At 51.1% G+C, this 25,860-nt stretch overlaps 1 protein-coding gene across 6 annotated transcripts in view; it reads left to right on the top strand.

Moving 5' to 3' along the window:
• Positions 1-25,860, top strand: part of EFR3B (EFR3 homolog B) — a 154,903-nt gene that overhangs the window by 78,888 nt on the left and 50,155 nt on the right. For all 6 annotated transcript variants that reach the window (XM_074947365.1, XM_074947363.1, XM_074947364.1 and 3 more), the window contains one exon: positions 12,063-12,213. In XM_074947365.1, coding sequence (XP_074803466.1) covers positions 12,063-12,213 — 151 coding nt within the window. The remainder of the gene's footprint in view (positions 1-12,062; positions 12,214-25,860) is intronic.

Here is a 25,860-nt window from a genome sequence, read left to right as displayed (position 1 = left end):
TTGCTTTTCACAGAACCATTGCATTAGCAGGAGGGTTGTAAGTAAGATGCCGTTCTGGGCGCCACGTTTCAGGAAAGATGTGGACAAATTGGAGAGAGTCCAGATGAGAGCAACAAAAATGATAAAAGGTGCAGGAAAGCTGTGAGGGAAGATTTAAAAAATGGGGTTTGTTTCGACTGGAGAAGAGAAGACTGAGAGGGGATGTGAGGAGTCTTCAAGTGCATAAAAGGTTGTTCTAAAGAGAAGTGCGATAAATGGTTCTCCTTACCCTCTGAGGATAGGACAAGAAGCAATGGGCTTAAACTGCAGCAGGGGAGGTTTAGGTTGGACATTAGGAAAAACTTCCTGTCAGGGTGGTTAAGCACTGGAATAAATTGCCCAGGGAGGTTGTGGAATCTCAGTCAATGGAGGTTTATAAGAACACGTTAGGGGATGGTCGAGAGCAGGGGTCGGCAACCTTTCAGAAGTGGTGTGCCGAATCTTCGTTTATTCACTTTTAATTTAAGGTTTCACATACCAGTGATATATTTTAACGTCTTTTAGAAGGTCTTTCTCTCTAAGTCTATATATTATATAACTAAGCTATTGTCAGGTGTAAAGTAAACAAGGTTTTCAAAATGTTTAAGAAGCTTCATTTAAAATTAAATTAAAATGCTGGTCTTACGCCGCCGGCCTGCTCAGCCCGCTGCCAGCTTGGGGTTCTGTTCACCTAGGCCGGCAGCAGGCTGAGTGAGGCCTGCGGCCAGGACCCCGGCTGGCAAGGGGCCGGCAGTCAGAACCCCAGACCGGCAGTGGGCTGAGAGGGGCTGGCGGCCGGGACCCCAGACTGGCAGTGGGTTGAGCGGCTCAGCCCGCTGCCACTCAGCCCACTGCCGGTCTGGGGTTCCGTCCGCTGGTTCCTGCCAGCCAGCGTCCCGGCTGCTGGCCCCGTTCAGCCCGCTGCCAGTCTGGGGTCCCGGCCCTGCCCACATAGAGTGGGTACCTACCTTCTTCCTGGCTCTAGCCCATTCTCTTCCTCTCTCTCTCTGCTCTGAGCTGGGGGTGGGAGTGCACTGAGCACAGGGCTGGGGGAGCAGGAGCAGGCTGGCGGTTGGGGTGTAAAGTCTGGCCAGGAGCTAGAATGAGGGAGGGGGCTTAGGGTTGGGGCAGGAGTTTTGGGTGTGGAGTGCTTACCTGGGCAGCTCCCATTTGGTGCGAGGGTGCAGGTGGGAATGTGGAGGGTGGGTGCAGGAGCTCCCGTTTGGTGCTCAGGGTGGGGGTGGGAATGTGGGGGGTGCAAGAGTCAGGGCACAGGGTATGGGGGGGCTGGGTATGTGTGGGGGTTTAGGAGTCAGGGCAGGGGGCTGAGGGTGTGTGAGGAGGGTGCAGGAGTCAGGGCTGAGGTCGTGGGGGATGCAGGGATCAGGGCAGAGGGCTGGGAGTGTGTGAGGAGGGTGCAGGGGTCAGGGCAGAGGGCTGAAGGGGTGTGTGAGGGCGTGCAGGGGTCAAGCTGAGGGTGTGTGTGTGAGGAGGTGCAGGGGTCAGGGCAGAGGGCTGGGGGCATGTGAGGGGTGTGCAGGAGTCAGGGCATGGGGTGTGTGAGGAGGGTGCAGTGGTCAGGGCAGAGGGCTTGGGGTGTGGGCTGGGGTCGTGAGGGTGCGCCCAGCCCCTTGCCCTGAGCGGCTCACGGCAGGGGGCTGGAGGGGATATGCCCTGATTCCACCTCCCTTCCCCACGGCCCCGTCCCCACCTCTTCTCTGCCTCCTCCCCGGAGCAGCGAGTGCGCTGTGGCTCCCCTTCTCCCCCTCTCTCGCAAGGGCCATCAGCTGATGAGTGGCAGGGAGGGAGAGGAGGGGGGGCAGGAACCCAGCACGCTGGGGTAAGAGGCAGGGGAGGGGGGAGCTTGGCTGCCCTGCAGCAGTAGCCGGCAGGACCAAGCTTCTTCACCCTGCCCCCGTGGGGTGTGTGTGTGTGTGTGTGCGGAGAAGAGCGGGCCGGGGCGGGCAGGATTTTTAATGGCACGCTGCTGCCAGGGCAGCTGGGACCCCGGCAGGCAGCAGCGTGCCATTAAAAATCGGCTTGCGTGCCATCGGTTGCCGACCCCTAGTCTAGATAATACATGGTCCTGCCTCAGTGCAGGGGACTGGACTAGATGGCGTACTGAGGTCCTTTCCAGTCCTACATTTCTGTGGTTCTAGGATTGTAAGATTCCACCCCCAGGTACCAATTATTACCTTGCTCTAAGGCTCAGATTAACATCTCTTTCTGGGGCAATATAGAATGGGACCTACTGAAGGAAGAGAAACTGTATTTCATTTGTTCCCTTGACGTTGCAATTTTTTGGCTCAGCCAGTTGACTGGATTCTATATTCTTTCTCCATTTTTCTCCGTCTGTCTTTTATGCAGTGCCATGTCTGGGACTTGCATTGTTTACAAACCTATCCCGTTGGTAGCAGAGCAGTTGCTAAGACTAGACAGCTGCTCTGATTAAAGATGCCAAGTATTGGAAGAGTGCAGAAGGGATCACTCTTTGAAATAAGGGAGAGATTCATTCTCTTTGCCTCAGGAACAAAGCCAAGACTGACAAATGTATCTTAACGCCACAGTGCAGTGGGAAGTTCAGTTTGGCTTTCGTCCTCTGGGAAGAGGGGGCAGAGAGGTGCTCCTAAGAAGTGGAAAAAGTTGAAAAACCCTCAGTCTGCTATGAATCAGACATCATAACTGACAAGACACCCCAAAGCTTTTCCTGCTGTTATATACATAAGTGGCTGCTAACGGGGCTCTGCATGCTACCCAGAAGAACGACTTGAAGAGAGTCTGACATCTGATGCGAGACTTTCTGGGCACTGTTTTTCCTTCCCCCTCTCCCCCCACACCCTCCCAGTGGTACAGGCATGGAATTGACTTAGTGCATCAGTTCATTCCCTGCAGAAGGGCAGATCTCAAGTCTTTTTCTCTAATCCCTGAAATCAAGCTCAGGTCATCACCAGTTGGAGTTGACGTGCTTCTTCAGACAGCATCGTGCTGTGACCTAAACTCAAAAGCAATGAATTGTCGGTCCAGAATAAACAGCCACGGGAGAGCTGCAGAATTTAGTTTGTGTTTGCTGATCTCCCGCCTTGTAAAATGAAGTTATAGTCTTTTAAAAAAAAAAAGAAAAAAAAATTACAGAATCCTTCTGCAATGGTTGGTCATCCTAGTAGCCCCGCGGGGTGACCTCTGTGATCTGATTTGCTTGCACTTGTATTTTCCTTAATAATTCTCTAGAAATTGCTTGTTTTTTGAACTCTCCTGCAATTGAACCCAGCAGTTACTGGCAGGCAGCAGGTGTCAATCACACCCCAGGACTTCCCGAGTCCCATTTGGCCCTATGGGCCACCGCTGTGTTCAGTTGTCCCCAAAACAGACTTTCAAATACTGTAATATATGGTTCAGGACATCATTTTTAAAATACACGCAGTTGGGCTCGGTCCCACTGCGTTCCACCCCAGCATGAATAGGAGTGTTTTCAATGGAGCTACACTGGTCTAATACTGGGGTAAGTGAGAGTGGAATCAGGCCTGGTACCAACTTGTCAAACACACACCTTCCTTATGTGCTGTTACCAGGACCCCATGTGCTCCCTGATTTCATGGCCTTGGCATTAGCACCAGAATCAGAGCTCCGGTACGAAACTGTGGAAAAACCTGAGTGTCTCTGGATTAAGTTTAGAAGTGTGTGCAACAAGAGTGATGTAGTGGTGGGAGTCTGCTATAGACCACCGGACCAGGGGGATGAGGTGGATGAGGCTTTCTTCCGGCAACTCACGGAAGCTACTAGATCGCATGCCCTGATTCTCATGGGTGACTTTAATTTTCCTGATATCTGCTGGGAGAGCAATACAGCGGTGCATAGACAATCCAGGAAGTTTTTGGAAAGCGTAGGGGACAATTTTCTGGCGCAAGTGCTAGGGGAGCCAACTAGGGGGGGCGCTTTTCTTGACCTGCTGCTCACAAACCGGGTAGAATTAGTGGGGGAAGCAAAAGTGGATGGGAATCTGGGAGGCAGTGACCATGAGTTGGTTGAGTTCAGGATCCTGACGCAGGGAAGAAAGGTAAGCAGCAGGATACGGACCCTGGACTTCAGGAAAGCAGACTTCGACTCCCTCAGGGAACGGATGGGTAGGATCCCCTGGGGGACTATCATGAAGGGGAAGGGAGTCCAGGAGAGCTGGCTGTATTTCAAGGAATCCCTGTTGAGGTTACAGGGACAAACCATCCCGATGAGTCGAAAGAATAGTAAACATGGCAAGCGACCAGCTTGGCTTAATGGTGAAATCCTAGCGGATCTTAAACATAAAAAAGAAGCTTACAAGAAGTGGAAGGTTGGACATATGACCAGGGAAGAGTATAAAAATATTGCTCGGGCATGTAGGAAAGATATCAGGAGGGCCAAATCGCACCTGGAGCTGCAGCTAGCAAGAGATGTCAAGAGTAACAAGAAGGGTTTCTTCAGGTATGTTGGCAACAAGAAGAAAGCCAAGGAAAGTGTGGGCCCCTTACTGAATGAGGGAGGCAACCTAGTGACAGAGGATGTGGAAAAAGCTAATGTACTCAATGCTTTTTTTGCCTCTGTTTTCACTAACAAGGTCAGCTCCCAGACTGCTGCGCTGGGCATCACAGAATGGGGAAGAGATGGCCAGCCCTCTGTGGAGATAGAGGTGGTTAGGGACTATTTAGAAAAGCTGGACGTGCACAAGTCCATGGGGCCGGACGAGTTACATCCGAGAGTGCTGAAGGAATTGGCGGCTGTGATTGCAGAGCCCTTGGCCATTATCTTTGAAAACTCGTGGCGAACGGGGGAAGTCCCGGATGACTGGAAAAAGGCTAATGTAGTGCCAATCTTTAAAAAAGGGAAGAAGGAGGATCCTGGGAACTACAGGCCGGTCAGCCTCACCTCAGTCCCTGGAAAAATCATGGAGCAGGTCCTCAAAGAATCAATCCTGAAGCACTTACATGAGAGGAAAGTGATCAGGAACAGTCAGCATGGATTCACCAAGGGAAGGTCATGCCTGACTAATCTAATCGCCTTTTATGATGAGATTACTGATTCTGTGGATGAAGGGAAAGCAGTGGATGTATTGTTTCTTGACTTTAGCAAAGCTTTTGACACGGTCTCCCACAGTATTCTTGTCAGCAAGTTAAAGAAGTATGGGCTGGATGAATGCACTATAAGGTGGGTAGAAAGCTGGCTAGATTGTCGGGCTCAACGGGTAGTGATAAATGGCTCCATGTCTAGTTGGCAGCCGGTGTCAAGTGGAGTGCCCCAGGGGTCGGTCCTGGGGCCGGTTTTGTTCAATATCTTCATAAATGATCTGGAGGATGGTGTGGATTGCACTCTCAGCAAATTTGCAGATGATACTAAACTGGGAGGAGTGGTAGATACGCTGGAGGGGAGGGATAGGATACAGAAGGACCTAGACAAATTGGAGGATTGGGCCAAAAGAAATCTGATGAGGTTCAATAAGGATAAGTGCAGGGTCCTGCACTTAGGATGGAAGAATCCAATGCACCGCTACAGACTAGGGACCGAATGGCTAGGCAGCAGTTCTGCGGAAAAGGACCTAGGGGTGACAGTGGACGAGAAGCTGGATATGAGTCAACAGTGTGCCCTTGTTGCCAAGAAGGCCAATGGCATTTTGGGATGTATAAGTAGGGGCATAGCGAGCAGATCGAGGGACGTGATCGTTCCCCTCTATTCGACACTGGTGAGGCCTCATCTGGAGTACTGTGTCCAGTTTTGGGCCCCCCACTACAAGAAGGATGTGGATAAATTGGAGAGAGTCCAGCGAAGGGCAACAAAAATGATTAGGGGTCTAGAGCACATGACTTATGAGGAGAGGCTGAGGGAGCTGGGATTGTTTAGTCTGCAGAAGAGAAGAATGAGGGGGGATTTGATAGCTGCTTTCAACTACCTGAAAGGGGGTTCCAAAGAGGATGGCTCTAGACTGTTCTCAATGGTAGCAGATGACAGAACGAGGAGTAATGGTCTCAAGTTGCAATGGGGGAGGTTTAGATTGGATATTAGGAAAAACTTTTTCACTAAGAGGGTGGTGAAACACTGGAATGCGTTACCTAGGGAGGTGGTAGAATCTCCTTCCTTAGAGGTTTTTAAGGTCAGGCTTGACAAAGCCCTGGCTGGGATGAGTTAACTGGGAATTGGTCCTGCTTCGAGCAGGGGGTTGGACTAGATGACCTTCTGGGGTCCCTTCCAACCCTGATATTCTATGATTCTATGAATCCACCCTTTTGCCTCAGAATTGAGAGGCAACTGCATGAACTAAGCCTGGCACCCTTTGGGGAGTGCAGGACAGCAGAGGGGTGTCTGTCTCTGGGGGGTAGCTGGCTATCTCCTGCCGTTTTCTCTTCCCCTGCAGGTACATGTCTGTAGCAAGGTAGCTGGCTTTGCATGTTGTATACAATGCATCTTTCACACCCCATCCACCTTTTTGGGGGGGCTTCTGCTGGTGTCTTATTAGCACAAAGGCTAAGTGCAGCTTAATGTCTCTGCTTGCAGACAGACCCGTTGTAGCTGGCTAAGATCTCTGCTGTTGTGGCAATCCATTGATCAGCAGTCCTGCGCTGGCACTTGGCACCAGTGTGCGGACGGATTTTTACCGCTGTATAAATCTTTAGTATTTCTGAAGGTGGAAGGTTAAAGTCTATTGAACAGTAACTCATTTATTCTGGCTGTGGGGGGCTCTCCGTGTCTCTCCTCTGTGTGTTTGGGCGTTCATACTCAAGGCTGTGCGATACACTTCCTAGTTTCCTTTTACAAAGGGATTTGGTGCATTGACGTATTTAGCAGCTGATCGCCTGTTCGCTCTGTCCGTTGTTTCTGAGGGTGTATTTTTTTTCATCTGCATCATCTTAACATTCAGGCAAGGCGGCGACCCATGCAAATAGAGCCTCCATCTGCAAATTATTTTCTGCTCGTACTAGAAATCTTTGCTTGGAGATTCTCTTCCTCTGATGCTCGTTGTTTTCCCCCTTACAGAGCGATATGGTCATTGTTGCATGTGACCAAGGCTACCAAATCTAGGATCTTTAAGGAGTCAGGACATGAAATGTACATTAGCTGTATTCTGGTATCCATGGTTGTCTTGGCTGCTTACTGGACCTCTGTGTGACACGGCCTGTCCAGGTGGGACTCACTCAGCCATCCTATGTCTTCCTTTCTTGTGACCTCTTTCTAACTCCGAGTGAATTGGAATGGAGTGGTTTTTGTTTTTCACCCTCTTCTCCTCTCTGAAAGCCAAGGCTAATCTCTGCTGAACGAAGAGAGTCTCTCTCTAGAATAATATGAATAGTGCTGTCCTCCCCAGATCCTCGGATACTTTACAAACGTTAATTAAGGCTCAGAATACCCCTGGGAGGCTGGTAAATATCATCCTTCCTCTTTGAGTGGTGGGGTGGGGAGGGCGGGAGCTGAAGCACAGGGACGATAAAGGAGGATGCTCCTAGGAAACAGTTTGTTATGGTCATGCCCAGGGACACACTGAGATCAGGGCCCTGTGCTAGGCTCTGTACAGACCCAGAGTAGTACATAACCTTTGCCTCTGAAGTGCTTACGATCTAAATGGAGAGGCCAGACAAAGGGTAGGGGAAAGGGGTATGATAGATGAATGGCGTAATCAACGTGATGGTACCATGAGTTTTTTGGGAGGTGGGTGGTTGGAGTTAGGAGGGGGTGAGAGAAGGTAGGAAGGGGCAGGTGTGGAGTGATGCGGCGGTGAAGAGACTGTGAAGGAGGAGGTGGGAGCAAACAGCTGATCAGCCCCAGTCAAAACTGTAGCAAATCTCATCGTGTCCGTGGAGCTCCATCTTTGCTGCTTCTGCAGCTGCTCCCCGGCTTCCTTCTCGGCTGGCTCCTCCCAGCCCAGTTTCCTTTCCCCAACACCTCACGGCTTGGGGGAAGGGGTGCACTGCGGGCATCCCCCCTGCTCAGTCGGGATCTTGTGGTTAATGCTCCAGGACAAGAGCCAGGTGCTCCAGGAGCTCTTCTTGGATCTGCCACGTGCTTTCCATAACTCAGGAGGCTGAGTGAACTAATATTTGTAAAGTCATTTGGGATACTGGGCCAGACGCCCGGCTGGCGTAAATCAGCGTAGCGCCGTTCAGAGCCGCACAGCTGATGATCTGGCCCGAGATCACACCCCGATCGGGGCAGAGCTGGGAATAGAGTCCACTGCACTTGTGAGGAGCCTGCTGGGTTCTTGTTTAAATGGGGCAGGCCTCATCTTTCACGTGGGCAGGTGGCCCAGGGGGCTGCTGGTCCGAATGGAACGTGGCCCACCGGAGCCCGCAGCCCCTGCTGGCATCAGAGCTGAGGCCCAGGCTGCGGGGGGGAAGCAGTGAGCTAGTGGGGTGAACCCATCAGCAAACCCACACTTGTCTCGGTCCACCAATAGCTGGGGGAGTTCACCTTCCCTGGAGGCTTCATCACCCTCCGAAGGAGCTGCTGCTCCGGGATTGCCTGTATTCCTTCTGAGCTGGCTGGGCCCTTCTGTCCTCGGCCCATCACTCACTCTGCCCTGTATGCCTGAGGGAGATCTAAGGCGTTAACGCTCTGCGGGCCAGGCCATTAGGCTGCTCGCAGCCACACTAAGTGCATGGGCAGCACTGTCTGCAAGTCCCTGCGACCCTATTCTCCTTTCCTAGGGTATGAGTAACTCCTGTTCAAGCTTAGGGGAAGGGCTCCTGTCATGCTGCTAGAGCAGAGGAACAGTGGTCCAGTGGTTAGGGCTGTAGGCTAGGGCTTTGGAGACCTGGGTTCAAGTCCCTGTGTTGCCAAAGACTCCTTGTATTACCTTGGGCAAGTAATTTAGTTGCTCTGTGCCTCAGCTTCTCCATCTGTACAATGGGAATAACACCCTTCCCTGACTCATACGGGGGTTATGAGGATACTACAGTTATAGGAGCCATATAAGGACCATCGATAGAGATTGGGGTCCGCAAAGTCCAGCTTGGAGGTTGCACTGATCATTGCCAAGCGCAAACAGCTTGGGTGGATGCTGACTTGACTCTGGGAGACAGAGGATTGTCAGTGTGTTATGATTTTAATCAAATCTGTGTTGCAGCACCTGATGCCAAACATCTGTTAGCTGAAGCCAGAGGAGCAGGACCCTGCCCTGTAAAGAGCCAAATAATTCTCATTACGTGCTCCGGGGGGGCAGGCCGTGTTCAAAAAAACATCCTGCCGGGCTGGGTCACGTATGCGAAAAGCAAGAGCCCTGATACCAGCGTCTGAGAGATGGAACAGGGACGCTCACGGAGGTTGTAATAATGCCTCTCACTTACTGCAAAGCATGTTGCTGACATTAGCCAACTCATCCTCCCAACAGCCCCTGAGGGTGAGGGAAACTAAGACAGAGAGGTGATGGGACTTGCCCCAGGCAACACATGGGGGCTAGTGTCTGAGGCACGGTTGGAAATTACAAACTCTTGGCTCTGGGGCTTGCGCCCTCACCACTAGACTGTCTGCTGCCAGAGGTCTGGAACTAGATCTGCCTTTCCTACGCGTGCCTTCCCCGTACATAAACCTTTTCAATGGGCTGGCTGACTCTTTTGATCAGGTCATGGGATTTTAGTTGGTTTCACTGGAGTAACTCAGAAGTCCAACAGCTGTCTGGAAAGCCCAGTTTTGTTGCCAATCCCAGGTCCATCTGTAAGACTTGAGTCTGTCTGTGAAATAGCCACTGAGGGTTTTGGGACAGATCCATTGACTTCAATGGAGTTACGCTGATTTATACTAGCTGAGGACCTGACTCTTTGTTGCGAGTACACTTTAATTTGGGGAAGGGCAATAAGTACATTTCTGGGGCAGCTCACTCCTTCCACGACTGCAGGGTCCAAAGGCTGCTTGGCCTGTCTCTTTGTCATATAACTAGCCAACCAGAGAAGTAATCCAGAGCCATCTGCAGCCTGCATGCACAGACACCTCCAGAGCCGCATCAAAACAACCAGATTCAATTTGTCTTGGAAACCAAATGTGACACAGAACAAATTCTGAAATTGGAACCTAATCAGGCAGCCTGCATGGTGGTGTGTGTCCAATAAAGACTCATTCCCTGATGTTCGCAGTCTCTCCTTCCGTCTCTTTTCTCCTGTTCAAATATAGGAGCATTAGAAAAGAGATTTAATAAGTGACCTGAAAAGACCTGCAGTGACAACTCACTGCAAACAGTCTGGCGAGGTGCCCTTCGACTTCTCCCTCCGGTGTTCTTCATTGGCTCAGCCCTTGGAGCTGAGACGCACCTACCACGCTCATTGACATCAGCGAGTGGCGGGGGCCTGACCTTTGAGGGGATGCTGTCGGTGTAAGATGCCTGATGTGGAATTCACCCTCTCTTATGATCCATCAGAGTTGGGGGTGGTGACCGGCAGTGCCAGGGACACTTTTACCCAGGTATTTTCTGGAAAATCAGGGCTGCCTGGAGAGTTTTCCGGCTACACGTGGGGTGCAAGGGCAGCATTACAGATCTGATTTAGTTGAGTCTCTACATATACAATGCACTGACTAGGTTCCTAGATTAAAGGCCAGGAGAGACCCTTGTGATCACGGAGTCTGACCTCTTGTCTATAACACGGGGCAGAGATCTTCCCCACAATAATTCCTTTCGAACTAGAGCATATCTTAAAATAAATTAAATAGATTAAAAAAATCCAGTCTTGATTCAAGAATCGCCAAGTGATAGTGAATCTCTGCAACCCTTGGTAAGCTGTTCTAATGGTTAATTACCCTCCCTGTTTTTAAAAAAAACCCACGCCTTATTTCCAGTCTGAATTTGTCTAGCTGCAACTTCCAGCCTTTGGATCACATTAGACCTTTGTCTGCTAGATTCCCTGCCCTAAAGACTGTGCAGTTGAAGATGGAGAAGACATGGGGCGAGTCATTTGTAGCATGACTAGTACCAGGTGATTGTTTCCTGCTGCTCTTCATCGGGAGGAGGCAAAGGGTCTTTTCGCCTCCAGCAAAGAGATCCGAGTCCAGCCGCCAGTGCTCGCAAATGTTCAGCTGGAGCAGGGCTCTGAGCCATCACTGTGGGTGGTGGGATGTCTGACTTCCCCCGAAGTGCTCTATTTTGCTATCGGGTTATGCTCCCTCTGCCCTGCCTCCTGTCACGGGGCTCAGGATATTGTAAAAGACCAAAGAGCCTGTGTCCCCATGGACTCAGCTGTAAGAAGACAACCAAGCAGGAAGACCGAATCCGGAATCGGTTGGGTAGCTTTGGAAAACACTATTCAGAGCCTTGTTCTGTTGCTGCTTCCTGGAACTCTCTGGGTCTTGTGGGGCTGTTATTCCTAGAGAGATGAAGGTGTAAAGAGAATCATCGTATTGCTTTTCCGAGTAGCTCTTCCTGCAGCTTATTCCCCACCAGAAGTCCTCTTAACCCTCAGTTTGCACCATTCCAGTTATTTCCCCAGCAGCCTCTTGCAGAGTAATGGGCGCTGGGAGCAGATTAACCCTTTCAGAAGCAAACGTGGGGTTTAATACAAATTGCCCATAATGCTATATTACTGCCTGGGCCAGATCCTCAGCTGGCGTAAATCAGCAGGGCTCCATTGACAGCTGAGGATTGGGCCCTGTGCTGTTGTAGCCTCCAAAGATCTTCATACGCAAACATTAATGACGACAAAGAGTCCTGTGGCACCTTATAGACTAAGAGACGTATTGGAGCATAAGCTTTCGTGGGTGAATACCCACTTCGTTCTCCTCCAATACGTCTGTTGGTCTGTAAGGTGCCACAGGACTCTTTGGCGCTTTTACAGATCCAGACTAACACGGCTACACCTCTGATACAAACATTAATGAATTAAACTGAGGATCTGATTCCTTCACGGTGTGTTGTGCAGGAAGCCTGCTTTACAGATGGGGAAACTGAGGCATGGAGGGGTGAAGTGACTGGCTCAGGATTGCACAGTGAGTCAGCAGCAGAGCTGGCAGTTGACCCAAGGGTTTCTGAGACCCAGTCCTCCTGCTCTAATCACTGGGCCTCCTTTCCTACAAGGTGAGTTACTTTTGCAATATGCCGTTTCCCTCAGGTACGTGTGCATTGCCATGGAAGCCTTGGACCAGCTGCTAATGGCCTGTCACTGCCAGAGCATCAACCTGTTCGTGGAGAGCTTTCTGAAGATGGTGGCGAAGCTGCTGGAGTCAGAGAAGCCCAACCTGCAGATCCTGGGTACAAATTCTGTAAGTAGCAGCCTGGGCAAGGCCGAGCCTTTCGTCGTATCTTCTCGTGCAGAATGGTTGTCTTCCTCCCCCTCCTCTGATCCCCCTCCTTTTATAGCGATCCTTTGCAGTGTAATGAGATCCTGGTTCGATTCTGCCCGTTCCAATACGCAGGGGCACAAGAGCATGTTCGTACCCCAGCTTTTTCCCCCTGGAGAGCCAGGTTCAAGCCTTGCCCAGATCACAAGTGGATCGTGATCTTCTCCTCTAGCCACATCTCTAAACCACCGTGTGTGTCGGAAAATCTCCGGTTGGGAGAGGCTCAGGCTCAGGGGGCTGCAGGCCAGGGTAAAAGGGCATGAGTAGGAGCTGGGGCGGGGGCAGAGCTCGTGACGAGAATAGCCGGGGGGCTGTGGATCAGGATTGAGGGGCATCATCAGAGCTGTAGCGGGGGAGCCCAGGACTGGGAAAGTCCCAGTGAAAGTCCCAGTGGCTTTCCCCACCCCATAAACCTAGCAGAGGGGAATAGCTCGTTCTGTGCTCTGGAGATCAGTAAGTGGAAGAGGGGCACAGGTGGGGGGTGGTGAATGGCGGGTTGGGGAAGAGAGTGTGTGTGTGTGTGTGTGTGTGTGTGTGTGCGCGTGAGAGAGAGAAGTCAGAGGAGAGAGGCAGAGAAAGAGACTGAGGGGTGTGGAGTGAGAGAGACAGGGAGGCAAAGAGCTGGAAGGACGGATCCAGTGAGGAGGTGGGAGAGACCCAATGGGGTGAATGGGTATGGGGGAAGGGTAGGAGGAATAGGGGTATCAGGAGAGGATGAGATGGGGAATCAGTAGCGGAGAGGGGGAATGGAGACATGGGGAGGGAGCTGTTGAAAGGGGGAGGGGGATTGAGGGAAGTGGGTTGAATTTAGGGGATGGAATGAATGAAGATGGGACAAAGAGGGAGGGAAGGGGCTGTATTAAGCGTTAAGCTTGTCCTGGGTCGGGAGGACACCAAGGGGCCAGCGCCCGAAGCTCATGGCCCTACTCAAATGGACCTTTATGAGGCGAGGATTGGGTATGTCCCTGCTGTCGACCTGCCAGCAGCCCCAGGGGAAATGTGGAGCCTCTGTCATTTCTGTTGCATTCTCACCCTGCAAGTGGCGTCTGTGTGAGCGGGGTTGGCGCGCTGGCAGAGGGGGAGACGTGGGGTGAGAAAGACGGTGCCTACTGGTGTTGGCTTTCCGTGGCTGGGATTGTGCGGTGTCCGAAAGGTGAAGGGGCCTTAAAGGGATATGGTCACTTAGAGCAAAGTTTGCAAAAGTGGCCACTCTTTTGGGATGCCTCAGTTCTTAGGAGCTTCTCCTAAGCCAGCTAGGGCCCGATAATCGGAGGTGTAGGGCACCCGCAGCTGCCATTGCCTTCACTTGGAGTTGCTGCAATATTGCCAGCCTAAGCATTCAAAAATCGGTAGTCAGGTCCACAGAAATCATGAGACGGAAGGAAAAAACATTCTCTCTCCTTTCCTCTTTGAACTTTTAGGTCACATTCCGGGCACCTCTTCAAGCTGCTTTTTCTGAAACCCTATGAGCTAGAAACATATTAAAAAAAAAATAAAATAAAAAGAATGAGTTTCATGAAATAACGAGACTCCGGGACTTGGGGCTTTTAGGGGGAAAAAAAACAAATCGGACAAGTTTCATGATGCAGTCACAAGAGTTGACAAGGCTGTTGATGGGTACCCAGTGCCTCTGGAAATCAGGCTCAAGGTGTCTAAAGTTGGCCACCCAAGAAATCCGTGACCATGTGTGGGCTCAGAAGTCAGATTTAGCTAAAAGCATGCTGGATACAGTGAAGTGAGACCAGTTAGTCTCCCTGGCTGATTCACATGCTGCTGATCTCACTTCACTATATTCAGCATGGTCCAGTGGATAAGATGCTGGGCTAGGACATCGGAGACCTGGCTTCTGTTCCCAGCTCTGCTAAGGATTCCCTGTGGGACCCTGGCTGAGGCAATTCTCTGTGCCTCAGTTTCCCCAGTTTCTGTACAAGGGGGATAATACCATCCACTCTGGATCTGGAATAAGTTGCAGGGGACAGTGCCGCAGGGTGCGGCTTGACCTTGGTCCTCTTTCTTTGGACCCTGCTCTCCAAGCTTAGCAGAGTCCTTTGCCTGTGAAATCCCAGCTGAAAGGCTCTGCTGATGGCTGGTCTCTGTGGCCAGAGGAGGGTCTTTCCCTTTGTGTTAAGCTGTGACAGTCCTAGACAAATCCCAGGCTGGGTTTTCGTGCTCCGTGTAATGAGCTCTGGCACCCGAGACCTGCTGGGGGATTGTTAGAGCTCCGTGCCTCTGGACAAAGGCTGAACCATGGAAGGGAGTTGTACAAAGGAGATTCTTAGCAGCAGCTTTATATCCAGAGAGAGCAATGTCGGCTGGAGCAAGCTTAGCCCAGCTGCTACGGCTCGCGCCTGGAGGGGCTGCCTTCCTGCATCTTGTAGCTACGGGCTGCCGGCAGGGTCACAGCTGCAGGAGCGAGCAGGACAGACACTGGCATAGCAAGCCCAGCTGCCAGGATCAAGACTCCTTTCGTTGGCTCAATCTGTTCTGGTAACTAGCAGGCATGCCATGGGCAATGCTTCTTCTCCCAGTCCTTAACTAGTATTGCCCAGCGCTGAGTGCTGAGAATCAGGACTCCTGGGTTCTTTTCCTGTCTTTCCTCCTGATTTGCTATGTGGCCTTGGGCAGTCACGTCACTGCTCCGTGCCTCAGTTTCCCTCTCTGTAGAGAGGGGATCGTCTCGTTGCTCAGCCCTGCAAAGCTCTTTGAGATCCTCGGATGAATATTGAGCGCTCACCATGAACAATTCTGAACAGCAGGCAGACTCGGTACAAATCCTGCTGGGTTCATGTGCAGTTTGTGAGCAGAGAAAGGGCTGAATTAGACAGCAACTGCATTTGCAAGAAATAATTTTGGCCAGCTCAAGTTTGTAACATTACCCCCATTCTACAGATGGGAAAACCAAGGCACAGAGTGGTGAAATGACTTCCTCCAAACCACACAGGGCAGAGGTCCTGATTCACAATTCCCTGCTCTAACTACTACACATGCTGTCTCCAGCTGGGTAACTGCTCGTACAATGGCTCTTCATACGTGCGTTTGGTGGGACGACTAGAACTGCTTATCGGTTGCTTCATTTCTCTGGAGCACTAGGTTTATGTTACAGTTAGGCTTTTGAGGACCCTGTGGACCTCTTGGAACCTGGCTTGATGGCTTCAGCATTGCTAGTTATAATCCTTTAGGCAGCGGAGACCCGTAGCTTTCCCTGGCTTAGCCACGTGGGTGGGTGACTCTATTTACAGCTCTCCTGTTTGAACTCTTGTGGATGCTTCTCAAAGTTCCTGGCTTGAAACTTGGCTGTGTAATAGACCATCCTCCTGCTGGATGGGGAACCCTGCTCCTGGGTTACGGCCAGCGGCTGCATCCCAGCTGGCAGGCAGGACAGCTCTGTGTTGCGGAACAGAACGTTCCCAAGACCAGCGTGGGTTATAAATATCGCCACATAAAAACCAGAGGCACAGTCAAAAGCTTTCACACCCTGTTCTTCAATGATGTTAATTGCTCCAAATTGAAAGTGATGGGAAACTGCCATGGCGCATCCATCAGCAGAGCTATTAATCCACAGACATCAGAGAAGCAAGATCATTGATCGGTCAAGCTAAGTTAGCATAATGCTGCTGTTGGCAGGCTGGCACTGTCTCCTACTGTAATGACTCCGCCGTTAACCCGCAGCCCCCAGAAGGAGGCTGCCCTCAATAGCCACTGGATGGGAATCCTAGGATAGAATTATATTCTCCCAGTAATAAAGCGCATATCTGTTCAGGGAAAGGAGAATCTCCACTAGCTGGCTAAGGCCTATGACACACAGCTGAGCTGTTCTGGGTCCATCCAGTAGAGGGCAGTGGTCTCTTTCTTCCCCACCCCCCAGTTCATTCTGATACACTGTAATACAGAGCACTCTATGAGCAGTCATTTCTTCACATCCCTGCCTCCCTACCTCTGTGGTGTCATTCTGCAGGCGGGAAAACTGAAACACCGAGAGGTTAAGTGTTTCACCTTAAGCTGCAGAAGAAGTCTGTGGCAGAGCTAGGATTAGAAGTTGGAAGCTCCTGGCTCCCCGTCCAGTGTTTAAAGCATTCAGCAGCACTGCCTCCCTAAGTGAAAACTGGAACTCTGTCCAAACACCTCCTAACCTTTAGCGGCTCTGATAAACCAGAGCATGGATCCCAGGGCCCCATTGTGCTAGGGGCTGTACGGACACGCAGTAAAGAGATATTTCCTCCCCCAAAAGGTGGATGAGGCAAACTGCATGGGGCTTGGAGGCAGAGGTGAGGGGTCTGCCAAGTGTGTTCGTTGGACCTGCGGGAGTCTCAGCTCGCCACCTGCCCGGGTGTTGCGCAGGCCATGGGAGAGCCATGGAGGCAGAAAGGAAGTGAGAGGCGACAGACCTGTATTTCGGTTTGTGGCAGCAGCAGCCACCTCCCCTCCTGGGCCGCCTGGAGCGTAGTGATTTTAATGGGAGTTGCTTTTTCACGCCAGCTCGCATCCGTGTTGGGGAGTAAACGTTCAGCTTGCCGAAGGATTGGAGGTGACAGTCGTCAGCTGCTGGGCTCCAGACGTTTCATCCCAGTGCTCGCGCTGTGCTGATCAAACCCTCCTCCGCGCTCACTCAAGCCAATGGGGAGCTGTGAGTGAGTGGGAGGATCAGACCCAAAAGAAAACACTGGGTCTGTCTCAGTCTGGTTCCCCTCCTAGATGCAATGGGGACCGAGCAGCCTAGGATGGAGGGGCAGCAAGTGGGACCCTGCCATGAGTCACTTTGTGGAAAGGAGCGGGGTTTATCAGCAGCTGATCTTTTAAATGAGACGGATGGCCCCCGTAAGCGGGAGGCTGATTGTACCTGGGAAGCGTGGAATCGCTACTGGAGCATGGCCTTCGCAGCCCCGTTCCCTTCAGTTGATTTAATGATGGATTTCGAGGGTGCCCGTGGTCGGTGATCAATTTGGGAGAGTAAAGGGGAGCCCTAGAGTCCGGTGAACAAGAGGAATATCCATCCAAAGGCACAACGAAAAACACTGGGCTCAAGGGAAATTCACTGCTGCTGAGCAGGGCTGGATTGTCATGCCTGCCAACCGGAGGGTCAGAGGCTGCTCTTGATTACTCTGGTTGCAGGCTCAGATGCTGCTCTCAGGTACCGTAGTGTTAATCTGAATCCCTCCATTAATGTTAATCTCAATCCCTGTGCCAGCAGGCCAGCTGCCTCCCTCAATCCCTTCCTGGCCTGAGGTTGCTCTGCAGCAGGCCTGCCTCAGTTTCCCCCTCTTCAGGGCACTTACAAACTCCACACGGTCTCTCGTGGCTAACGCCAGCCCTGCCTGGGAACGGGTGAATAACAGAAATAATTTAAGAGACCAGGTCAGGGAGGTAGTATCTTTCATGGGACCAACTTCTCCAGGTCCAAATAAAGTCCATCAGCCAAGCATCAAACTTCACAGTCAGCCATGGGGCCTCCTACCATATCTCTTCTTGGGTCCCAGTCTTTTCTTCATGAAGCTATCGCGCCCGGCTGGTGTTTAGCCCTCTGCCTCTGGCCTCCCTTTCTCCAGGTTAGGGTCTCCTGCAGGAGTTTCCTGGTAACAACTGGTCTCCTTTACTACAGTTTCCTCCTCCTGTTTCCTGTTCCCCTCTGGCTCATTATGGGGAACTCTGGCCCTCCATCAGAGAGGCTGCCTATGAGGCACAGGTGAGCTGGATCAGTTCCCTCTTACAGGGTGGACCTGGCCCTTTGACACCCTCCATGGATTTCAGAGGAGTTGCTGGCGCAGCTGAGATCAGAAATTGGACCTGGAGTCTTCTGTGTCTATACAGATCAGATTCGGCATGTAGATCAGCTACAAACATCTCCCCTGACGCAGCCCCCGGCCAGTGTGAGGAATGAGGGGCGGGGAGAGGATCATGAAAGCTGTCCCCGCCCGTTCATTCCTTGCCCGTTATTGCTCCAGCAGCGCAGACCGTCTGCAATAGCAATCCAGATCATGAAGCAGGACAGTCTTGAGGAAGAATTGCCTAGTGGTTAGAGCAGAGGACTGAGGCTCATGTGCTGGGGTTCTGTCATTGACCCTGGCTTGGAGTGCATGTATGGTGCGTATGTATCGAAATGCCTTAGGAATAACAATGGGCGCTTAGGATTTGGCTACTGCCTGGTTTGTGGTATTTCCCTGTGGTTTTTTTCAGTGGTCAGTTGCATTGCTGGCAATGAACTCTTAATAAATTTATTCCAACTACGTTCTGGTCTGACTTGAGGGGACCCTCTGCCTGCCATGTGGTGTTTTGCACTCCATAATTCAGAGGAATGCTCAGGACAATTTCTGCAGAGAACCTGCTGTGTGCTTGTGTTGGGAAATGGGTAGCGGTAATGAGATGCTTCCTCCTCTCTCTGCTAAGGAGAAACTGTTTCAGGTGCAGGCTTAATTAAAGGGTATTGTCGCAAACAGTCCCTACTGTAATGGAGCTAATGGTGGAGGCGTGAGGATGCTGTTTATAGACAGCCAGGCTGAGTCACACCTGTGAAATCTTGCTTTCGAAATGTCTCCCCTTCACCGAGTCACTCGTTGCTAATCCCCAATACTGATCATTCTCACACGCCCCCAGTGGGGGGGCTCGTTCCACAGCTCTCTCGGATGTGCCCATCTCAAGGCATTTAGCAGAGATGTGTGCAAATCCTGTTATTGCTGTATCCCTGAAGGCCTCCATTCGCCCATGCAGATTCTGCACCCTTGGGGAGTCTCTGTAGTGTAGAAATCAGGCTCAGACACATGCAGAAGCCCCAAACCCTCTGTCATCCACGCACACGTGCCTGCATTCCCCTTAGCACATGGGCCTGCTGGACGGGGCATAGGTACCAACCCGTGTCCCAGCCTGCCCACTTTGCAGTGAGGACATAAAGCTTGTGTTCTGATAGTCCACCAGTGCTATCCCACAATTCCCAGGGCCTGCTTGTTCCAGCCCTTCTAGATCCCAACTTCCTACTTGCCTCCTATGCGTTGGAAGCAACTTGCTGGTTGAAGTGCAGCTGTTTGGTGTTTAACCCCACGCGGACGGCTCAGCTTTGCACTCTGACTCTCGTGTAACTCTGCATAAGCAGGTCCCCTCTCAGGACTCGGAGGTCCTAGGGTTCAGCAGAGATATGTGTGGGTCCTGTCATTAATTTTGCTGTGTTTCTGTACTGAAATCGACCATGGTGCTCGGTGCTGTACATAAAGGCTTGAGCCTCCAGGAGCTTACAGTGCCGTTCAGATGCATGCATGAGACTTCCAATAGCTGTCGCATGTCAGGGGTGTTAGCGTGAGTTTGGGGTGATAGGGGTGTGGGGGAGAATCCTGCGGTGGTTTCTCAACATGACTGCCCTGTGAGATAGGGAAGGATCGTTATCCCTGTAGTACAGGTGGAGAAGCTGACACACAGTGGGGAAATGATCTGCAGAGCCTCAGCAACTCGGAATTAGAACCCAGGAGTCCTGGTGACCCCATCTGCTTGAACTGCGAATGTTTATTTAAAAAACCTCATTTGAAGTTAGTTCCTTGAATTTTTAATAATTTAACTCATAAAAAATTTCCAGTGTCTGTCAAAGCTGATGCTTTGGTCTTTAGGTACCTGTCTCTGGCTTCTCCTGCTTTGGAAGACTTTGAAGTATGCGTGACTGGCGCCAGCCCCACTCTGAGCCCAGAGACACTGCTGGGTGTTTTCAGATATGCTTCAGTCTATGTACAGCGGAGAAAAAGCATAATTAAAAACCACAGGTCCCTCTGCACTCTCAATGGTTGGTTTGAGCCTTGGTCGCCAATACAGTTAATCAGGGACTGCTAATGGCTGGTGGAGCCTTTCATCTACAGGTCACTCACTCCAATCCATCTCGGGGCAGGCGAAGCACAAAGCGATTCCGGTCTGATGGCTGTCTACTGGAGTGAAATGCATAGTTGGTCTGAGTCTAGGTCCCTATGGACAGATGTTGCCATCCCAATTTATTACATGTATTAAGGTAGCATCCAGAAGCCCCACATCCGATCCGGGTCCCATTGTGCTAGGCGCTGGCTAAACAGACAGAGGGAGACAGTCCCTGCTTTCAGACAGCTCAGTCTGCAGTTGGCACCATGTTGCAGCCCTGGTTGGCAGGCAGAGCAGAGGGGCCACAGATCGAGTGGGCCCTGGGGAATGTTCTCCTTTCTCTGCCCCCGGAGGAGGCCCCTGCAGGCCAGGAAGGAGGCAGATTGGCAGGAGACGGGCAGCATGGAAGAAGCTCACGCTGCCTGTCTGCTGTGCTCTGGAGCTTGTCAATGGGACATCTTTTGGGAGCACTAAATGTCCGCCTATTCTAAAACAAACCTTCTCCCCAAAAAGGAGAGGCTGCAGCCAACGCTGCCGGTGCCAGCCAACATTGAAGGGCTGGGAGCTTTAGGATTCTAGGGTGACAATCAGGGGAAACTAATTAAAATCGGTGTCTTCCGTTGGGATAACTAGCTCCTTCGCTGGCGGGGGGATGGGCAGGAGCATCCTTCCCAGTTCTCTCACCACGGGGTCCAAGTCTCGTCCCATATCAGCACATGGATGTGTAGTAAGCTAAGCGGGCGGCTGCCTTCTTATGCAGCCAGTGGTATAAGGTTCGTTATATAACACTGCTGCTTTTCCTGGTAAATAATGGAGGCATTTATAGGTTGAAAGAGGGTCCCTTTTTTCTGGGAACCGTTCCCAACGCGGCTGAGCCGGCTTGTTGGATTGCACAAAGCCAGTCTTTCATTTCCTCTTTGGATCTGACATTTTATTAAGAGAGCAAAAATCGTGCGCCTAGAGGCGAATCAGTCCCTGCTGCCCGTGCAATGATCTGAACACCGAAGGCAGAGGCTGAGCAAAATGTGCAGATGGTACAAAACTACTCAAGAAAGTTTAAGTCACAGGCAGACTGCGAAGAGCTACAAAAGGATCTCTCAAAGCTGGGTGACTGGGCAACAAAATGGCAGATGACATTCAGTGTTGATAAATGCGAAGTAATGCACATTGGAAAGCATAATCCCAACTAGACATATAAAACGATGGGGTCTAAATTGGCTGTTACCGCTCAAGAAAGAGATCTTGGAGTCATGGTGGATAGTTCTCTGAAAACATCCACTCCATATGCAGTGGCCGTCTAAAAAGCGAACGGAATGCTGGGAATCATGAGGAAAGGGGCAGATGATAAGACCGAGAATATCGTATTGCCACTATATAAATCCGTGGTGTGTGCAGATGTGGTCGCCTCATCTCAAAAAAGATGTATTGGAGTTGGAAAAGGTTCAGAAAAGGGCCACGCAAATGAGGAGGGGGATGGAACGGCTTCCATCTGAGGAGAGATTAATAACACTGGGACTTTTCAGCTTGGAAAAGGGGGATATGATAGAGGCCTATAAAATCATGACTGGTGTGGAGAAAGTAAATAAGGAAGTGTTAATTACTCCTTCTCATAACACAAGAACTAGTGATCACCAAATGAAATTAATAGGCAGCAGGTTTAAAACAAACAAAATGAACTTTATCTAACTCTTTTTGGAACCCTGTTATACTTTTTCCACACAACACACAGTTAACCTGTGGAACTCCTTGCCAGAGGATGTTGTGAAGGCCAAGACCAGGGGTCTCAAACACGCGGCCCACCAGCTCCCCACGGGGCCCCCCCTCCCCCCAGCATTGACCTAGAGTGGCTCCAGCCAGGCATGCACCGGGGGCATAGCAGGCTGCCTGCCCGCCCCCGCGCAGCTCCGGGAAGCGGCCGGAACCTGGAGGGGGCCCAGGGGTCTGTGTGTTGCCCTGGCTGCTCCTCCAGGTTCCTCCCCTGAAGCTCCCATTGGCCGCGGTTCCTTGTTCCCGGCCAATGGGAGCTGCGGGGGGCGGTGCCTGGAGGCGCGGCCAGGGCAACACACAGACCCCTGGGCCCTCTTCCCCCCCTCCAGGTTCCAGCCGCTTCCCGGTGCGGCGCGGGGACACGGCAGGCAGGGAGCTTGCCCTGCCCCCGGTGCGTGCCGGGCCGGAGCCTGCCCCCTGAACCCCTCCTGCAGCCGAACCCCCTCCTGCACTCCGCACCCCGACCCCCTGCCATACCCTGCACCTGAGCCTCCTGCTGCACCCCAACCCCTCCTGAGAATGGGGGCAGGGAAGGGGTGGGAAGAGGCAAGGCAGGGACAGGGTCTCATGGAAGGGGTGGAGTGGGGGCGGGGCTGGGGAAGTCGGGGGTGGGTGGGTGCCAGTGATGCGGCCCTCAGGCCAATTTATTAATCCTCATTTGGCCCTCGTGGTCATCTGAGTTTGAGATCCCTGGCCAAGACTATAACAGTGTTCAAAAAAGAACTAGATAAGTTCATGGAGGATAGGTCCATCCATGGCTACTAGCCAGGATGGGCAGGGATGGTGGCCCTAGCCTCTGTTCACCAGAAGCTGGGTGACGGGATGGATCATTGGGATGGATTACCTGTTCTGTTCATTCCCTCTGGGGCACCTGGCATTGGCCACTGTCAGAAGACCAGATACTGGGCTAGATGGACCTTTGGTCGGACCCAATACGGCTGTTCTTATGTTCTGTGTCGTTTATGCCACCAATAAGACGGACAATTTGGACACTGTTCTCCCAGCAGCCTCGAGGATAGGCAAGCAGAGAAACGAAAAAGAATAAAGTCTAGCTGCATCTGACTGGTGGGGGGAGAGAGGAGGACTTGAAGTGCTCACTTTAACTTTGAGTTGCCATGGTGATGGGCACTGTATTAGAAGCTAGATAGACCTAGCACACTTCAGAGGTAAGTCGTATTCTCCCCGTTTTGCAGATGAAGACATAAGAACGGCCATACTGGGTCAGACCAATGGTCCATCTAGCCCAGTATCCGGTCTTCCGACTGGCCAATGCCAGGTGCTTCAGAGGGAATGAATAGAACAGGGCAATTTTAAGTGATCCGTCCTCTGTCATCCAGTCCCAGCTTCTGGCATTTGGAGGTTTAAGGACACCCAGAGCATGGGGTTGCATCCCTGACCATTTTGGCTAATAGTCATTGATGGACCTATCCTCCATGAACGTATCTAGTTCTTTTTTGAACCCCGTTATACTTTTGGCCTTCATGACATTTCTGGCAATGAGTTCCATGGGTTAACTGTGCGTTGTGTGAAGAAATACTTCCTCATGATTGTGTTAAACTTGTTACTTATTAATTTCTTTGGGTGACCCCTGGCTGTTGTGTTATTTGAAGGCGTAAACAGACTTCCCTATTCACTTTCTCCACACCAGCCATGATAAAATTGTAATGAAAGCAAGGGAATCTGAAATAGAAGTGATGCATAAATGTCTCTTTCTGGCAGAGGGAGTGGGTCTCTGCAGTCTTCATTGCTTTGCTAGTGGACAGATGGTAGCTTGAAGCATAGAGCTGATGTGCTGGCTAGAGGCTGGACGTCAGCTCCTGGAATGAAGCATTGCTAGGAGCCTTCTTCCATGAGCAGTCGCTCCTCTCTGGCTGATTTGCTGGGTTGCGCTAGTCATTAGGACGGTTTTGGAGATAGCTTTAAGTGGTTGGCTGTAGAGTATCCCGGCCTGCCTCACAATGCCATCCAAACGCGGCTGCTGCTAACACAACTCTTGTGGCGATGTAAAACGTGCACGTGCCGGCGGATCATGGTCTGCCCAGTTGTATAGGTGCAGCATAGTATTAGCCCAGGAATTCTCTGTTGGGCTACAGTAGCCAAAACCTCACCAGGGAATTGGTTGTGCCTGCATTTGGAGAATGGAAAAATAAAGCATGTGGGATTGTTAGCAAAAACGAAAATGTCAAGGACTCTGCCTTTCCCTGGGGAAAAAATAAATGCAATGTGTATTCAAAGTATCACAGCACTGGTAATTTTCTAAGATGTTTGTCTGAGATTACAGTCAGGAAAGCAATGACCCCCTTCTCTTCATCATCGTAGCTACTTGCTAGGTGCTCATGTTAGATACCAATGCTTGCAATTTTATCCTGAGTCTTGTGGTATTTGATGGTTTTTCTGAAAGCTTCAGATTCAGGTCCTGGAAAGAAACTGCAGAGACTGTCGGCTAAGTCTCTAGCCTTCGTGGTTGCAGAGAAAAGCTTGAAAATGTGACTCTCAAAGGCCAGATCTGTAGATCTGCTGACTTTACTGACACAACAAGTTTTAACTCTGGTTAGCCCCGCTGAGGCAGTGTGGCTATGAGTTGGATTCTGTCAGCAGCAGCAGACTTGTCAGCTAAGTTCTGTGGGCAGAATCTATACTACTTCCTGGTGGAGATGTTAAAAGCAGGAAGAATCCAGTTGGATTTTCAGAGTCCCATGTTATTGTAAACCTTCACTTTTCAGGCCTAGATTCCCAGGTCTGCTAGAGTAGCGCTCAGTGCCCTTCTGAGGGCATTAGATGGCTTTATGCCATCTTTCCATCCTTTTCAGATCCTGGAGATACTGAGGTTGAACCAGCCTATAATGCAAATTAGAGCAGCCTTGGGGTTGCTCTAACTTGTCAGTGGAAAAAGGTCCTCAAGGTGCTGCTCCCTCAGCCAGGATCACCAGAGCACATTGCGTTCCCATCTGTGACATCCCCCTTCCAATCTCCTGCCTATTCCTCCGTGGTGGGGGCTGGCATAGGGCTGGCTATCCAGCTCAGGATTCTCCTACATTAGAGGTATCCTCAGCGTCTGCCTTAATGCAGCTTTGAGTCCTCTTTGTATCACTGGAGCCCATAAAAGCTATAAGAATTATAAAAGAGTTTTTGATTATTTGCAGTGGTGGTGTTGTCTATGTTGGGTCTAGGATATTAGAGAGACGAGGTGGGTGAGGTAATATCTTTTATTGGACCAACTTCTGTTGGTGAAAGAGACAAGCTTTTGTACCGCACAGAGCTTTTCTTCAGGTCTGGGAAAGGTACTCGAGTGTCCCAGCCGGTGGAACAGATAGGTTAGCATAAGTAGTTAACACAGATTTGTAAGAGACCATTCAAGGTGAAGTGACCTGTTCACGCCCCTGCGGTCCTAGGACAAAAAAGGAGGGTTAGCGGGTGACTGTTTTAATAAGCCACAAACCAGTGGCTTTAATCTTTATTAAGATTGTGATTTTTTTTTTTTTTTTAGTGTCTCATGAAGTTATGAATTTAAGCTCCCAGGCCGGTCTTTTGAAGGTGGTGTTGTGCAGGTTTCCATTGAGGACGAGGACGGATATAGAGCGATCGCTTTGTGAAACGTGTTCACCCACAGGTGACAGGGTGTCTGTCTTCTGTCATTTTCCTGTGCACATTCATTCGAGAGCGTAGTGGTTATCTGGCTTCACCCACAAAGTTGTTATCGGGGCGTTTATTGCACTGGATGAGGTACCCCGCATGTTGTGATAGGTATGAATAGGACCCAAGGATCTTGACAGGTGTGTTGTGGGGGGTGTTGATCATTGTAGCGGTGGAGATATGTTTGCCGGTTTGGCATCTGTTCTGGCAGGGTCTGGTGCTGCTTTGAGTTGGTGTGACCTGCTCTGTGAGGAGCTTGCTTCTGAGGGTGAGGTTTATTCATCAATTTTCTCCCTCCTGCCTTTGCTGTCCTTCCTCTGGGCTGACTTTCTCTCCTTCATTTTCCCT

Source organism: Natator depressus, chromosome 3 (assembly GCF_965152275.1).
Source record: "Natator depressus isolate rNatDep1 chromosome 3, rNatDep2.hap1, whole genome shotgun sequence".
Classification (NCBI taxonomy): Eukaryota; Metazoa; Chordata; order Testudines; family Cheloniidae; genus Natator; species Natator depressus.
The sequence above is the reverse complement of the archived record's forward strand: the minus strand, read 5'-3'. Positions and strand labels throughout refer to the sequence as shown.